Here is a 17752-nt window from a genome sequence, read left to right as displayed (position 1 = left end):
TTTTGGTCTTTATCCATGGTTATAATATCCTCACTGTGGCTTAACTGCAGCTAACACTGCTTTTGGTGTTCGGGTAAGGATAATTACTGTGTACACATAAGAAGCGTGTTGCAAAACAGGAAGCCTTTGCAACAAAATCGGTGCATACAGTAGGCACTCAACACATATTTATGGCTACTAGAGATCGGCCGATGTACAGAACACATTTGAATTTTAGGCGTGTATAGGCTTATTTTAACAAATCAGCTTATATTACATCATCTATAACAGTGCTATTCTTAAGAGCCATAATTTCTCTCTCTCTTTAATTCTTTGAAGTGCCTTCCTCCAGGGCATTCCCAGATCTAATTATAATGTGGTTCGTGTTTATACCACTCTGATGGAAACTCTGTCCTGCTAAATTCTGACTCTTACCTATGCGTTTATATGTTAGTCTGAAAGTTAAAAGTTCATTTCATGAAAGTTAGAGGCAAAAGATGCATTTCCCTTAACCAGGTATCAAAAGAGGCATAGATTAGTGGCAGTTCTGTGTGTATAGCTCTGAAGGTACCATATATTCAGTACGTAACACACACAGCATTCACTGTCAATCAGCCTACTGTGTCACTTACTGATTTTGAGTATATATTGTCTTTCTATAATATACAAATCCTTTACAGGCAGAAACTACATCTCATATATTCATTTCCCTCAGGGAAGTGAGTACCTAATAGGCACTCAAGAAATGTTGATAATTCAGACTAAATGTACTATTTCTAAAAAAGGACCTATCTCCTAAAAGAGTAGTTTTTACCCTCTGTCGTATCATGGATGCCTTTGAAAATCTGATTAAATGCACATACTTAACATCTGTATACCCAACAGAATTGCACTTGTTAGGGTGGCTTTTAGAGGCAAGTTGAGAAACTCCTCCAAAAGCCAGCGCTCGGAGGTGAACCCTCCCCTCCATGCTCACTCTCAGAACCCGGACCAGCTCTGCATATTTCACACCTGGACTGCTAACAACAGATTGCAGGTCAGTCTACGGGCCTCCTCCCTCTTCTCCGAATTACTACCAGAGCCATCTTTCTAACATCCTGACCAAATCATGTTTTTCAGTTCTTAGATTTATCAGAAGAAAACAAACCCTTCAGGACAGTAGATGAGGCCTGTTTTGAGCTGCTCCCTTCTCCCCTATGTCTTGAGCCTCTCCCCTGTTCCCATCCGCCGCTGCCCTCTGCGCACGTGCGCTTCAAGGACGAGGCCCAGGGCTTTCCCAGAGCCTGCTGTCGCCTCCCATTCAGTCTTTACATCGCAGCTAAAGACCGGACCCTGCTGAGGGGCCTCCCCAGGTCTCATCAACCTCCGCCACCTGCACAGCTCCGTCAAAGCCCTTAGGTTACATCTGAATGGTGTTTGCATGACTATCTCCCCAGCCATGTGTCTTCTCATCTTTCTGTCCTTAGGCCTGGCTTCTTGTAGGAACACAAGAAATATTTGTTGAAACAGTGAACTGGACACTGCAAAGCACAACTGTCATACAAAAACTATAGAAATCACTTGAGATACAGCCACAAAGGCTAAATAAAATGCATCCACATTCTGCATCCCTTTTCCCCTGCGGTGTCTGGTCTGAGGGCTAGCAAAGCCTTTTAAAGGTAATGTGTGAAAGTACATACCTTTTCTAAAGCCTCTCACCTCATTAATTTATATCTGGAAATGAAGGCTTTGCCACAGTCTGGCTGCAAGCACTTGTAAGGTCGCTCCCTGGAGTGGGAATAATTGTGGATAGTGAACTTCTCCAGGGTGAGGAACGTCTTGCCACATAATTGGCAGGGGTAGGTGGCCATGGGCTTTGTCTCTCACACCTTCCTTTTCAGATGCGCTGACCAAATGCTGTGCCATTTAAGTACAAATAGAAGGACGGTGCTGAGCACATCAGCAGAGCCACAGCAGCTGAGTGCCAGGCCAGGGGGGAGGCAGCGTTGTGGTCCCGGACCTGGTTCTACCCAGACATGGGCCTCTCAGTTACCACTGTCTCTGCTTCCTGCTTCCCACATCCCAGTTTCCACGCAGTCTCGGGTTGAGAGGAGCAAGTCTGAGGCATGGATGAGGTTCCAGAGCAGAAAGGCAATCTGCATCACTAGAGCTGGGGCACGTCCTGGATCACCAAACTGTCTGTGGAGAGAAGAGGAACAGTTTCCTTGCATTTCATCTGAAAACAATGCTTCTCCTCCCCCACCAGTTCAGCATCAACTCCCCGGAATCAACGTGTTCCTTTAAATGGCTTGAATGCAGCACAACTCTCCATCCTCCTGTGTGCTGTAAGAGGTCCTTCTGCATATAAATCCACCTGTCTGTGCTTCTCCTGGGTGGCAGGAGTCAAGTGCACAGTGTTTTGATGGTAGATGAAGCACACTTTCCCTTGTGATACAGACAGCTATTTCCATACAGTCGGTATTACCGACTTCAAACCATAATTTCGGGTCATTGTGAAGTTCAGTCTGCCAATTCAAAGAAAAAAACAACCTTCCCAGTGTGTTCAAGTGTTTTACTGGTACAGAAAAAATCATCCCTGCTTATTCAAGCCATGGGCTAGCCCTCTTCACTCAATGTTGGCAGAACATAAGTTGTTTATCACACCTGTTTAAACTTCCAGGGGATGAGCCAAAATAACTTGTATACATATAAGTTAATTTGTGAGGTTACCGTGCAGGACTCAAGTCTACGATGTAGACAAAGTGGGAATAAAGCTAGTTTAGTTCACTGATGTGGTGCCTTTAGAGGGGAGCCAAGATTCCCACGGAGACAAAGGGACAGCTCGGGCAGAGCTCAGAGCACATTTAGATGTACAGGCACCAACCTCCAGGAAACTGTTCTACTCTTCTTTTCCCCTTTCGTTTCTGGGGACGTTTCCTCATTCCCCAGCCCCAGCCTGGGGGACCAGCTACCTGTTGGAAGGCCACTCCTAGGAGGTGGGCTTGCCGCCTCAACCTGCCTCCAATCCCAGTTATTACCACCCTTCCAACCCAGGCAGATCACCCAAATCCAGGCTCTTCTTCTACCAACAGACCATCATTTGGAAGCCTTAAGAGTCCAAAGCAGCATCGTGAACAACACAGTAAAAGCCTGGCTACCTAGAATCCTGTGCTATTCTAGACAGAGTTAATCCTCAGGCAATGGACATTAACCTTTCACGTGCCAATATTAAAAAAATAATAAAATAGCGTACTGTACGCTTACATTAAACTCACTGGAGTAGCTTTTGTACCCAGGCCAGCTTTTTCTGAACTTTGTCAAGTGAGCAGGGCACTCACAGCAACCTGACCCATCACAGCAGGTCTTCAAGGCGTCTGTTCCCTGCAGTCATTCATTTACTGCCAACTCTTTTAGAGCTGCTCTTTACTGTTAAAAGTTAATTTTTACTTACCTTTGTAGTTACTTTCAGATCAGAAAGCTGGAGTCTAGCTAGATGAAATTTTACGATAATAATAGTTCAAGCATCTTTAAACATATCAGCACCTAGCACATGCAACCATAGACAAACACATTCCTTTTTTAAGGGGCAAAACTTGCAGGAAACTTCTTGTGTTCCGCATCAACTAGCTCGGATGTTTTCAGTGTCTGGTCAGAGCTCACAAGGAGCCAGCACCAGACAGACACCCCTCACCATCCTGCCCCACCTGCTTGGAACCTTCAGAGCTGACGTGTGCACTTTGACCTGAAGCTTCAAGCACTGATCCAAAGCCGGGGACACCGGCGTTCTCAGCTAGCATCTTGGCACCAAACCTCCTTTCTGATGGCAACACACACAGAGCTTATTCCTCTGTGACCAAGTGTGACTTGAACTGAGCCCCCGTCCCAGCTCTGTCCAAAGCCCTCTCCCCCAGCTCCTTGTCCTGCACCGTCCGTCTGCCGGTTCACCTCACCGCCCGACCTGAGGCATCCCAGCCACCCTGGCCACAAAGCGATTCCTTCCAGGAATTCTAGCCTGTGTGGCCGAGATTTTGCTGCCAGGACTCATGGCGTGTCCTACTTCTCATCCAGCCTAAGTCTGGCTATAATACTGGCCCAGCTATAAAGGCATAGAATTTATCATCATCATTAAATATACTCATTCACTTGAAATTGCTGTGTTTTTTCCAGGTCTATTTTAAGAGATTAAAATGTACACACAATACGAAGTTTGAAATGCATTTTTTTCTTGCTCTCTTTATAGCTGAACTCAAAACAGCGCTAGTCACTCAGGAGAAAGAGCTGGTCTGGCTTCTCACCTACACCAATCCCCTGCATGTATACTTTAAATTCATTCTCCCCAACTCCTGCTTTATGAGAGATGACCAGTGTCCAACAGAACTTTCTGTGATGGAAATGGATGGCTACTGAACACTCAAAATGTGATACTGAGAAACTGAAATTTTTGTTTTATTTAAGTAGCCACAGGAGGCTAGTGGCTGCTGTACTGGAAGGCACAGGCACTCTCAGTTTCACTGTCAAAAGAGATGAAGGCAAGGCTACCCTTTCCTTCAGGCACAGCTAGGCTGCTCATCTGCCCTCAGGCGTTTCCCTGAAGCACAGAAGGTATTTATGTAGATCCCGTCATTTGTTTTATGAATACACTAGAAAGATTCCCTACTTCAAATTCCAGCTCACCCCTTTGTTAGCTGTCCTGAGTTTCAGTTTGTGTTATCTGTCTGATGCATGTAAATGAGCGGGTAGGGACAACCAACTGAAACAAGATGGATCTGAAAGCACTCGGTAATCTAAAAACACACCATACAACTACATGGTAGTATTTATAAACACTGGGATTAAAAGCAGAAACCATCAGCTGCAAACTGGCACATGGTTCTAACCACTCAACTATGGATATAATAGAAAAGAGACGCACGTTCTCTGCTATGTATGCTTCACCATCCGTTACTCACAGTGGGAGGAGCCAGTAGCCTGGATAATACACATGCTCCACACACACAGGACGTAAGAGGTTGCAAGTAAAAACTGGCCTGAGCTCTTTGTTTCTCAACAGATATCAACTTTGATTGCTCACCAACGCACCAAGCATACAAAGGAAAAATAAGATTTATTCAAGAAAAAAGTACCTGCCTTTAGCACTGAATAAAGTTTTCCCAGATGCACTTTCCAGCCACTTCCCTAGATTCAGAAGTCCAACAAGCTGTAGACCTCATTACCTTTCCCTCGGGCCTTCAAAGATGGTGGGTATATAATCAAGGCGTTTTAGACATGGCCATACTGTATTTAAATGTGAGACATTTCCTCCAACTCTTTCCCCATTAAACTTGCAAAGAACAACAACAACAACAAAACATTAAGTCACTTAAGCGCTTATTTTTATACTTATTCAACTTATTGCATTAATGTCTTTGCCAAGACTTTTATCTTTCTTGAGTTTCGGTCTCTGTGTTAAACACACCTAGTCCAACCCTAAGTGCAAAATTGGTCCTCGAATGTTGAACTGAATTCATTTATAATAGTAAACATTCCTCAGTTTCTTCAGGAAGGCTTTTTTTAATGATGAACTCAAATTCACAAATAGTTATAACATTTCATTCACCATAACTCTATTTCATTAATATGGATCTTCAAATATAAATATTTGCACTGTTTTCATGATATAATCACAAACTACTATAAACATAGTCTCCCCAACAGATTATAAATTCATTGTGGCTGAGGATCAAAGCCCAGCTATTTTTAAAAAATAGACCGTGTGGATAATACAGCATCTCCCATCACCATGTACTTGACCAGTACTGGCTGGCTGCTGCTGATTCCAATCTTTGGTTGAAACCTGATGAGCTTTCTGGCCACACCCTTAAAACAGACTTGTGATTAACTTTCTATTATTTGGCAAACCTCCAACAATCCTAACGGAGAACTAACAAAGGGATGGTCCTGATGATAATCAGTCAGTTCTGTAACCTGACATACAGATTGCATTTGAGTCTTAAATACGGTAATATTTCAACACCTGTCACCCTGGAAAGATAGTAAGTCTTCCCCCAAAACATCTCAGGACATAATTTTCAATCCCCTTGATTCTAAAAATACTGAGTGAGTGATACAGATCTGCCAGTATGCCAAAGAAGGCTTGTGCCATCTGCTCCATTCTGTTCATGCTGATTATTTTGGGGATGAGAGAGCATCAGATTGGAATAAGAACATATATATATGGCAACAGCCAGGAAGGACTGTGTTCCCTGAGGGCTGATGGTATACGACGGCGGAGGGAGAGGTCAGGGCACAAGTGTAGTTCCAGGACGTCCCCAGTGCTGCGTAACACAATCAGCTAATGGGAGACAAATGTTTTACAACATTCTCAAAATAAACTATGACTTCTGGCTTCTATTTCCATTGTCCCCAGTGACACGATGCAAGGCCCATTTCTGAGAGGAAACTGGATTTCCATTTTTAGTCTTCCAACATGGGTACTCCTAAGTTCTTTTCTTGACTCCACTCATCACTCCTCGTGGGCAAGGAGGTGCTACTCCAAACCTTCTCTCCTAGCGTTTTTCTCTCCTAGTCCTGAAACCTGGGATTGCTGTTATATAAATGTGTTAAGGCCAATTTTAAAAGGGCCTCTCATAAGGTTCTGTTTCTTCTAACACTCACAAAATATGAAAGAGCCGATCACGGAGCAGGGCGGCTGGGAATGCATTGTTTATTTGGCTCCAGGAGGCTTCTAGAGAGGGTGTTCCCCTCAATATTTGAAGGACTCTGATAGCAAGTCTCTATCATCTACGAAAAAACCATCCAGAAACATCAGCTGGAGGAAGAAGATACCCAGAACCTCCAGGTGGTCGCTGCTGCTTGTTTTTCATTACGCACATGCATTGTAAGACCCGTTAGGTGTTGTATCCGAGCAAGTACGGTGTTAGAAGAGCTGGGGCTCGTTATGTGTCTCATCAGCAAAAGGGGAGCTCTTGGGGCTGGGCTAGTAACTGGGTTGACGATTACAGATGTGAAGCTTGATGAGTACCCCACCAGATGGCTGTGGCTGGGTTCTCAGCCTTAACTGAGAACAGGGGTTCATAAGTGGGGCCCATGGCAGAGGTTCCAGGGCCCACGGCTGAGAATTCTCAAAAATTTTGTGCAAAATTAGGAGGCATGTGTATTAGAGTTCTTGAGAGGGACCATAGCTTTCTTCAGATTTTCTAAGGGGCTCTAGATTTAAACAGGTTAAAGGACACTGACTTAGATGAAGAAAGGGAAAATCCCTCTCAGTGCTATCAATTCAGTTTCACTTTTCACAAAGTCACTGATATTTCCTAAGTGATGAACCATATATTTTGTGCCTCAGTCACTGCATTTTATCAGGTTGAAGTAAAAAAAAAAAAAGGGAGGGGGTCTATAATAATTTTCTTTGGAAATTCAAGCAATAAACAACTTGTACAAATTTCGTTTCAAACGTGGGTACCGATGATAATGTAATAGATCCTATCATCTAAGACAGGCCTACCTTTTGACCAGAGGGAAGGCTGCCCTCAAAATCATAGGGATTCATTTGTCAGCATCTTTAAAAATCTTTTATTAAAGTGTGTGTGTATGTATCCTCAATAAAGTACTAAGATGCTATCATTAAAATCCGTAACACCTGAGCTGACATACCACTTGGAAGAAGGCTCTTGCCTAGGATGAACTCTCAGGCTGGATCCCCAAAGCCTGTCACCCCACTATGTCTGCAGACCTCTCTCCCACAGTGGCCCAAAGGCAACCACAGCTGCAGATCCATCTACTTGGTATCTCCTTAACGTGCCACCTTCTCTCACGCTTCTGTGTTTTCCACACTATGCTATGCTCCTTCCTGGGCTACCCTGCCACCCCTTGTCTACCTGGCCAACTCCTACTTTCCTTGTCACTCCCAGGCAGAGGAATGAGCTCCTTTTCCACATGGTGAGATGGTGAAACGGGGAGCCCATCAAGAAAGTGACTGGAACAGTCCAGGTGAGCCCGCAGGGGCTTGGGCTAAGGTGGTCACGGTGGAGATAAAACAGCGCTGAAAACCACGGCTCAATTAGAAAGGGAAGATTGGTTTGGTGAGAAACTGCTTCCACAAAGGGTTCTTCTGTGTTCCCTCCAGAACTATTTATTCAACACCGGGTAGACATCTCCACTTTAATATGTTTGAAACAATTTGCTTTCAGTGGTGGGAAGCATTGGCTGCCCGCCCCCGGCTCTGCTCTGGGGGGCGCCATGCACAGCAAGCCCCTGCCTCCCCAGCCTGCCAAGCAATCAGGTTTGCAGCCTACTGACTCTTTTAAACTGTCACCTTGAGAGGCTTAATTTTGTTAACCCAGTGACTAAGCTCTTATTTTCTTAGAAACAAGGCTGAAGATAAGCAAGAAAGCCAAAGTGAACTGTTTACCTAATATCTATAGAGGAAATTACACCACAGCTTTAGAACATCAAATCTATGCATTAGACTTAGAAAAAATGAAAAAGGACGGGGAGCTAACCTTCTATTCACAAACAGTATGAGTAATATCTGGTTAAAGATGGTAAATTGAATAAAAGTATGTAGCCCCAGTCTCTCCTGAAACTCTACTAAAACAGTATTAATGAGATATTTTTTTTCAAAAATACAGCCTAAGATAACAGGAAAGGAGAAAACTGCAACAAACTTTTGGAAGCTGGAAAGCAGGTAAACAAGCAGTAACTGACTTAGCTGTCCTAAGAAAGCGGAATTCTAAGCCAGTAATGAAAAGCTATGAAGCAACCTGATTCACCCTGCAGAACCCATCAAAAGTCTCAAAGTTGGGCACTAGGTACTTCTGGAAGTGGGGATAAGAGTGGGTATAGTAACAGAAAGAGTGGTTTAAAGTCTGTCAGTGCATTCAGCCCTCTGACCCCCTCCTGAAAGAGGGTATGAGAAGGGGGTACTATGCTGAAACAGGGTGAATTAAGTAGAAGTTTGCATACTTCCCCTATTCGCCTATCAGAACAAAGGCAATCAGGCCTATTATACTCTCCAGGACAGGAGACTGAAAGAATCTTCTCTGGGAAAGCTGACTAGCCCAAGAGAAAAGAGCTAACGACAAGGACAAATGGCAGTCCTGAAGGGTTTACCCATATTCCCCTACAACGAAGCCCTTGTTGACAAGCCCTATCTAAGTACACAAAGCTTCCATCAGCTTTTCTATGGCTCCACTCACAAGTCAGTAGGCCTCCAAGGATCACTAGAAATCAGAAGCAAGCATCTATTAGGAAAAACCGACACAGAACAAACAGAAAAAAGCAGCTAGGATAATGAAGAAGAAAAAAGACTGTATGGAGAAAACTTCAGAAACAACTATCATTAATATCCAACAGAGAATAGAGATATCCCTAAAGGAACCGGATTTTAAAAAAAGAAAACAACAAACAACAACAAGGACAGTGACAAGTGCAAGACCCCAGGGGCAGGCATTTGAGTCAAACTTGCTGGGGGAGCACCTGAGAATCCGCAATTTTAATAAACTCCCCTGATGACTCTTAGGCACCTTTATGTTTGCCAATGTGGCTTCTTTTGAGGGTACGTGCTATTTTTACATTTTTGTTAGTCCTAATGCTCACTAGTGATTAGCACCATGAAGCAACATTTTATAACCCAGAGACTAATTAACAGTAGACCATCCATAGGTTAAATTGTTAAAATGTGCATCATTAGACTAAGAAACAGGAAAGAGGAGATAATTTTTAAGTTAATGCAACAGTTTACTATCTTTGTCGTATGAAAAAGGTGCCTATTATCACTGTTCCTTGTTAAACATTTGTACTAGAAGTTGTGGTCGAAACAATAAAGCAATAAAAAGACAAAATTGGAATGGAATAAATCTTTTGCCATTCACAGATGACTATATAGAAAACTCCAAAGAATCCACACATAGAATATGAGAATTAGAAAGTCTGACAAGGTATTTGGTTACAAAAATCAAAATACAAAATCAACTGCATTTTTAAATGCCAGCAAACAGAAATATAATTTAAAATTAATTAGCCACAAAGCAAAGATATCTAGGAATAAATCTAACCAAAGACAAATAAGATATTTATGGAGAAACTACAAAACTATACTAAAAGACAAAAGAAAACCTAAATAAATGGAGAAATATACCATGTTCATGAATAGGGAACTACAGATAGAATTACTGTAATATTGTCAGCTCTCTTCATATTAATATACTGATTCACTGAAGTTCTAATAAAAATTCAACAAGGTTCTTTGTTGGAACTTGACAAGATCATTCTAAAATTTTATATGGAAGAGGAAAAGTCAAGAATAGTCAAGACTTTCTCCACTCAACTGGCTCATTCTCATCATCATACAAACAGACCAAAGAAGAAACGGTAAAAGATAACAGATAAAAACTTTTTTTAAAAAAAGCTACAGTAATTAAGGCAGTATGATATAGGCACAGGATTAGACAAGTGGACCAATGGAGAAGAATGAGTAGCCGAGAAACAGACCCACTTTTGTATGGAAACTTAATATACGACAGGGCTGGCACTGCAATCATTGGGGAAAGAATGGACTACTTAATAATTGGTTATCCATATGGAAAATAAGGAAACTGGATTCCTACCATACATCATATAGGAAATTAATTCCAGACAGATTACAGGCTTAATGTTTAAAACAAAACTTTAAACCTTTAAAACCTTTAAACCTTTAAGCAAGAACAAAAAAAATAAAAAGATATTTCACAGAAGGGGAAACCCAAGTAGCCAATAAACAAACGAAAATATGTACAGTTTTATCTAGGTTAGATCTCTTGGTCCATCATTAAAATCACTTCCCATGTACATTTTACTCTGTGGGCCTTCCCCCTTCTTGACTGGCAAAACTTCAATCCTGGTTAATTTATTTAATCCCCACCCCTATCCCTGGCACTCCTTATGCCTCCATTCCCTGCCTCTTTTTTTTTTTTTTCCTTGTGTCATGCACTTACCACATCTGACACTTTTTGTTTTATTTCTTAACACCCCCCTCCCCAACTAGATTGGCAAAAATTAGAAAGTCAGGCAAAACCAAGTAATGCTCAGTGGAAGGGAGAGAGGTAGTATACAAGCCTGGAGTCAGGACGTGTACATTCTAAGATGCTCTTCCTTAAGAACTAAGATATGATGCAATTAAATTGCTCTATAAAGACTTATGCATGAAAAAAAGTGAAAACAATCATTGAAACTCAAGATGGATAAGAAATATGGTTGTTGAAGGAATAGTTATCTCTTGCTTGGGAGATCAGGAGAGGCTTCACGGAGAAGCCAAAGTTTAAGCTGAGCCAGAAAGTTTACCTGGTGTTCAAGGGGGAGGTGGTCTATTGCAGGCCAAGGGAATGAATCAACACAGGGTACTTGAAAATAAGTACTTCAATATGACTGGATATGGATGTAAACATGGGGGTACCATGAACAAACAGGCTGGAGAGACACAGACCAAATCATAAAGCGCCAGTGATGTATTGCTCTATTGCACTAGGAGAAGGTGGGCTTTCTGTTGTAGTATTTTAGCAGGCTGACTAACACATTTAGTCAAGGGTAGCCACTAACTCTGGGTCTATGTGGAGGTAGAGTGAGGTGGGGAGAGAAGTAGAAACAGGTAGAAAAATGCCAACAAAACACTGTCTCAACAGGAATAGGAGGCATTCCTGCTGAGCGATGGAAAAGGCATAATAAGCACAGGAATCTAAGCCTCAAAGAGCCACAGAAGACCAAGAGAAGCCAAACTACAAGGGGCAGGGAATCCCAGGACCAGTGACCAGGGGAGCCAGGCAACAGGAATCCACTACAGTAGGCGCCCCTTATCCACAGGGAGTACGTTCCAAGACCCCCAGTGGATGCCTGAAACCACAGATATTACCAAACTGTACATGTGCTATGTCTTTTCCTATACATGCATACTTATGGTAAAGTTTAACTTAGAAATTAGGCACAGCCAGAGATTAACAAGAACAAAATGGAACAATTATTACAAACACTGTAATGAAAGTTATATGAATGTGGTTTCTCTCTCTCTCAAAATACTTTTTTCCAAAATATCTTATTGTACAAATTTAGTGCCTTTTCCGTGCCTCAACTAAGCGCTTATTATGAACCGTGGCCGTAACATTTGCGGTTTGAGGTGAGACAGCAAAACTAGCACAAATTTCTCTTTCCTTCTGCACAATCTCACAGATAGAAGACTCCTTCTTACTGTAGATCTCAGCAACCTCAACATATGATTTTTTTCTTTATTAAGTTGTTAAGTTTCATCTCTTCGCTTAAAGGAAGCACTTTACGGCTTCTCTTTGGCTCATCCAAATTGACGGCATCACCACTCCTGTGCTTATTAAGTAAAATAAGGGTTATCTGAACACATGCACTGTGAAAACGACAGTGGGTCTGATAACTGAGCCAGCTACTAAGTGACCGACAGGCAGGATATGCTGGATGAAGGGATGACTCACGTCCCGGGTAGGATGGAACAGGCCGGCATGAGATTTCATCACGCTACTCAGAATGGTGCACAATTTAAAATTTATGAATTGTTTATTTCTGGAATTTTCCATTTAATATTTTTGCACTGAGGTTGACCATGGGTAACTGAAAGCATGGAAAGTGAAATCTCAAATAAGGAGGGACTACTGTAGTTAAATTAGGACTTAGAAAATGGTAGAGGAAAGAAGGGACAGTGACGGTGGAGAGGGAAAGAAATGTCAAGCCCCAGAAGAAAAACCTAGCAAAACACAGGAGTTCGGAGTTCAGTTTTAGATGTATTGAATTTAATGGTGCCTAACGGGCATTCAGGCCAGCCAGGAGACTTCCACATGGAGGAGACCCTGAGGTCGTCTCCCAGACTAAATAATAGCGAATAATACCCTCGGCTGCAGGGAAGTGGATACCATTCTGAATCTGACTTCTGTAAGTGACTTTGTAAATTACTCTGGGCTCTGTGTATGTGGGTGGCTTCGGAGCGTCAGTAAGGGCGCATGATCAACCTTGATCACCAGTGTCTGTCCTCCCCAAGTGGTCTGGTACAGTGGGGTGGCCTGGGCTGGGGAGGGGTTTGTTTTCTTTACAGCAGGCCGCAGCTAGACTGGTCCTCCCTTAGGGGACCTACTCTGCATTGTGGAGCCAGATGGAAGCGGGCGTGTGGTGGCATGTCCCTCTTGGAGGCTCCAAGGACAGAAGAAGCCTTCTGCCTCAATTCCCTCAGTTCCTCTTAGGTAAGGTAGTGTAGTGACAAGTCTGTGGTGATAAAAATAAGCAAAATGAGAATTAAGTTTGCATTTTAAAAAAATTTGGTAAGATGTTCCAAATAATTTCTAGATGGTGATAATACAAAACAAGACCCTAATAGCTCAAAAATCCTGTTTGGTTGCCCACTCTACGAGAAGAGGTGGGCTTTTTTTTTTTTTAACAGATGGGAGCCTTTTATTATTATACTGTGTTTAGCACATCAAAGATAACATGTAACCGATTTTGTCAAGACTGGCCACTCCAGGCCCACATGGAGGTGGGGAGAGAAGAAAGAGGTAGAAGCAGATCGAGAATGCCCATAAGACTCTGTCTCGACTGGGATGGCAGGAAGCACTGGAAAAGGCAGAAGCCCAGGAATATGAGCCTCGACGAGCCACAGAAGACAGAGAGAAACCAAACTACCACGGGCAAAAGAGGACCGCTGACCAGGAGCCAGGCTCCATCACCACGGAGGCGTCATCTGAAGCCATCCTGTTATGACACCACTCCCTCCCGCACCTGCATGGAGTGGAAGCAGGGGGCTTACACAGCTCGGGGCTCCCCAGACAGGGCCAAAGCACCTCCACGGGACCGGTCACTCGGCATAATACCCATCAGGCAGAGAGGAGGGAAGGAAACATCTTTACAGGGTCTTAAATCCTCCCCACCCCTCCTCGCCCCACCTCATACACGGTGTTCTTAAATATTAACATTTAGGAAGAAACAGACAAAGGTCTACAAGCAAGCAAAAGGGGTATGTGCATCCAGAGAGGCAAGCGTGAGGCCCAGGACTGGTTCTCAAGCTGAGATGGGACGGAATGTGTCAGGAAGACTGTTAATGAACTCTAGGTAGCATGGTAGGGGGTGGGGTGGAGCACGGACCCGAAATCCAGACAAGAGCCTTTGGTGTTAGGAGAAGATTTCCTAGTCATTAAAGTCAGCGGCAGGGACTACTCCTTTGTGACAGCTGGAAATATATCCCCCTCCCCCCTCCCAACAAATCCTCGGCTACTCGCCTTTATGCCCTTTACGATGTGTTTCTATAGCTGACAGCGGTGATCTCTTTTCCTGGAACTCTAAGAGCAGGGCACAGAGGAACCAAAACTTACCTAATTATCGGCAGGGCCTATTGTCCTAATACGGTTACCATTCTAGGGAAAAGAAAAGCCTGATTCCTTCCCAGGAAGTGTGTGAGGGCAAAGGCTCACACTGAGAAAAGAAATAAGAAAAGCTTACTAGTCACATGGATGACAGGAAGCCAGACGCCCGAGTTAAAATCTCTTGACGGAACCTTAAAAGCTACATGAGACCGGGAAAGGATGCTCAAGACTTGGGTGGACTGTTTCATCCTAAAAAAACCACCTCTCTAAATAAATAGAAAAAGGGCTGAAAGTGCAGATAACAATATGTCAGCAAAGGGTCGCTAGAGGGCTGAATCAGAGATGACTTTGTTTTTCCTCTTTGAATATCTGTACTTTCTAAATTTTTATAATGACTACTTGGGCTGAGTTTAGGAGCGAACCAGGTGGACAAAAGGGAGTAGGTCTATTTCAGGCAGAGGGGAGACCACGTAGAAGCACAGAGGCATGAAGCAACACAGGGCAGCACGGATCATGTGGTCTAGTTTGGCTGGAAGGCAGGCGTGAGCAGAAGCAGGGTAGCAGGAGACGGGCCTGCAAAGAAGGCAGTGCCCTGAACACAAGGGGTCCGATGCGCCAGGCGGGGGGATCTGGGAGCCAGTGAAAGTGAGGACGCTGTATCAACAGACTTCTGTCCACAAGAAAAAAGTTACACGTAATCACTAATCCCTCCCCCATGGATAACTTCATTACCCTGCGGGAATAGCAGATTTAAAAGTACTGTTCTGAAACCTCTAAATGGTTCCTTTTTTTCCCACAAGGAGGGCCTGAGACCTAATCTGATTAACTGAATGGACACATGTAATTGGCAGTTTCAAAAAACAATTTACACTTTTTTTTTCCAAGCTTTTTCAATGGATGAACATCCGGAACTCACTTGACTATAAACTGTGTACACAGTTCCGAGAGAAAAGTGAAATTGCTGTGCCCACTCCAAGGCTCACACCCCTTCCTCCAGAAGCAGAGGTCTGCCCACCTCTGCGGCCACATGTGTTATTTACGGGACAAAGCTACTATCCAGTGCTTGACTGGGAATCTTCTCTTGGCCTTTCCACGGCACATCCAATAAATTCAAAGGATGCCAAGCAAACTGTTCACCCAGAAATACTTGGTTAGAAATATTAAAATATTTATCACTAGTCCTTTAAGAGGACCCCAGTTTTTCATTTTTTTTCTTGGTAAGGTGACAGACATTTTATTTCATCCTGTTTCCAGTTTAAAAGGAAACGGCACTGGAGAGACAAGGCAACTTTTCCAAGTTACTGCGCTGTCTTCTCTGAAAGGGAGAAAGGAATGTCAAGGAAGGGGGTGGGGGGAGCTTAAAAAGAGTGGAACACTAGCACGCAGGGCCTCCTCTCCTTTTCACCTTAAGTCTTTTCTCTCCCTCATTCACAGCTTTAGGTTCTTTGTTTGTTTAACAAACCATTACAATCATACCCAGTTCAATGGGGAGGAATGTGAACCTCTCTAAGTAGCTGTCCTCGCAATCCACATGTGTGGTCCATCCGCAGCCCATCCGCAGGGGCTTCAATGTGCTGTTCTGTGCTCCTGCCGCCCTGGAGGCCAGGCACCTTGCTTACAATAAGCCCCGACTGCCCGCTGCCGCGTGCTTGCTGCTCCTTCCCAGTAGCCTATAGCGATGCCTCACGTTGTTCTTCCTTCCCGGCTTGCCTGGCGGTGGCCCTGTCCCTTTTGCCTGAGCTTGTCCCGCTAAGCTCCAGAGACACACAGGGCCTGCGGTGCTCGCCACCCCCTACCTGTCTTCAGCCCACAGACTCACCACCCAGTACTTGGCAGTCACATTCCAGGATCTTACTGGTTGTCACGCACGGTCTTCCAATGTCAATCATACAGTGACCAGAAGATACAAGGGCAAGACACTCCCACCCCACACACACACACCCCTAATGAGAACTGCCAGCGCCTTTCTCAGTTCCTAGTAGACATGCTGGCCACGTTGGGATGAATTTCAATTTCTGGCCAAGAAATCAAAATCTTATTCAGTAAGAATATTCTATTTCAAATGGAGCCAAAATAACCTTTAGTAAAACAGTATTACATTTCAGTTGAACTCATAAAGTCCTCTCACGCTACTTTGTCTACGAATGCCCATCTGACAGCCCTGTGAGATAGGCTAGAGAGGCATCTCTATCCCCATCTAACAGATGAGGAAACTGAGGTCCAGACACCTCAGTCCTTTGCCCACAGGCACTGACTAATAAAAAGATACTGCAGGTAATACACTGTACTAAGCAAAGCCTAATGCACAGTGTTAACTTCTAAGAGTGTTAACTTCCATTAATGTCACGACTGATGACGACAATGGTGACCAGAGGCCAAACCCGGATGTTCTGAGCTAAACCAACCACTCTCCACTCCCACCTTGCCATCCTCCCCGGCTGAGCTGTCTACACAGCAGCGGACTTCAGCAGTAGCTTTTACCGCAGTATTTCCAAACAAAGCCTTGAAAGCTGTAGCTGGACTCCCTAGTGCAACTGGTACGTGACCAGCATCTTCCTTAGGCTTATCAGTCAACATCTTCCACAAATGGGAGGCAACCTTTACACATCTTCTTATGTACACAAGCGAGGAGTGAAGATAGGGCAGCTCTAAAGCTTCTGAACTGACGGCGTTGTCAGCAGAAAATTCCAGAGATCTGCAGGTATTACAGGGGCTGTGTGTGGGGAAGGCAGAGGATATGAGAAGTTGTTAACTGCAGGATCTGATTCCCGGAAACACAGAGGATACTAATTTGCTTTTTAAAACAGAAAAGGTTAAAAGAATTCTGTTCTAAGGTATTTCACAGTTTGAGGGGGAAATGTAGCTCTTCTCTACCAGAGTCTTTTTGAAGTGCCTTGAACCTCCTGCATGTCCTTGACCTCTTTTACTATGTGTTTACAAGCAATTACTAATAAGCATGCTCAGATAGAAGTAATTTTTAAAAGCGATCACTGCTTGCGTACCTACTCGGCGACAGGAAACAGCAGCTCCAAGGCAGTCAGGGAGACCTCTCAGGAGCTTGAAGCTTCAAACCTGTAAGAAGAGATCTTGCACACCTTAAGTGAACGAAGCTAGGAAAACACCCCCCTGCCCCCCACCCCCGCTTACGTGGCAACTTGAGCTTGCTCACTTCCAAGGGCACAAACACGTACACAACTGCTAATGTGTGGAGGAGAGTTTCTCCTGCTTTTTAGGCATTTTAATAGATGATAGATCAAGTTCAGATGTTAAAACCCTACAGTATAATACTTCAATAGACCCACCACCCTTAATTTAAAAATGTCTCAGATACACCATATGGCAAAAGTCTGTAACATTTAGATCATCTGATATATTTAAAAGGTGTGCTGAAGTTCATAATGTTGTAACTTCAAAGGTTTTCAACGTCTCATGTAATCTTGCCCAAGAAGATCTTT

At 43.7% G+C, this 17752-nt stretch overlaps 1 protein-coding gene across 3 annotated transcripts in view; it reads right to left on the bottom strand.

Moving 5' to 3' along the window:
* Positions 1-17752, bottom strand: part of PLAGL1 (PLAG1 like zinc finger 1) — a 64913-nt gene that overhangs the window by 4376 nt on the left and 42785 nt on the right. The window contains exons 5-6 of one of the 3 annotated variants that reach the window (XM_082474794.1): positions 17300-17369; positions 1678-2157 (exon numbers count right to left, since the gene is read on the bottom strand). In XM_082474794.1, the coding sequence (XP_082330920.1) occupies positions 1678-1829 (152 nt within the window). In that variant the 5' untranslated portion in view covers positions 1830-2157; positions 17300-17369. Of the gene's footprint in view, positions 1-1658; positions 2158-17299; positions 17393-17752 lie in introns of those variants that run through there. The other 2 variants (XM_082474795.1, XM_082474796.1) reach the window with 2 other exon arrangements.

Source organism: Balaenoptera physalus, assembly GCF_965194825.1.
Source record: "Balaenoptera physalus genome assembly, chromosome: 9".
Taxonomy (NCBI): domain Eukaryota; kingdom Metazoa; phylum Chordata; class Mammalia; order Artiodactyla; family Balaenopteridae; genus Balaenoptera; species Balaenoptera physalus.
Note: the sequence above shows the minus strand (reverse complement) of the source record. Positions and strands in the feature narration are given on the sequence as shown.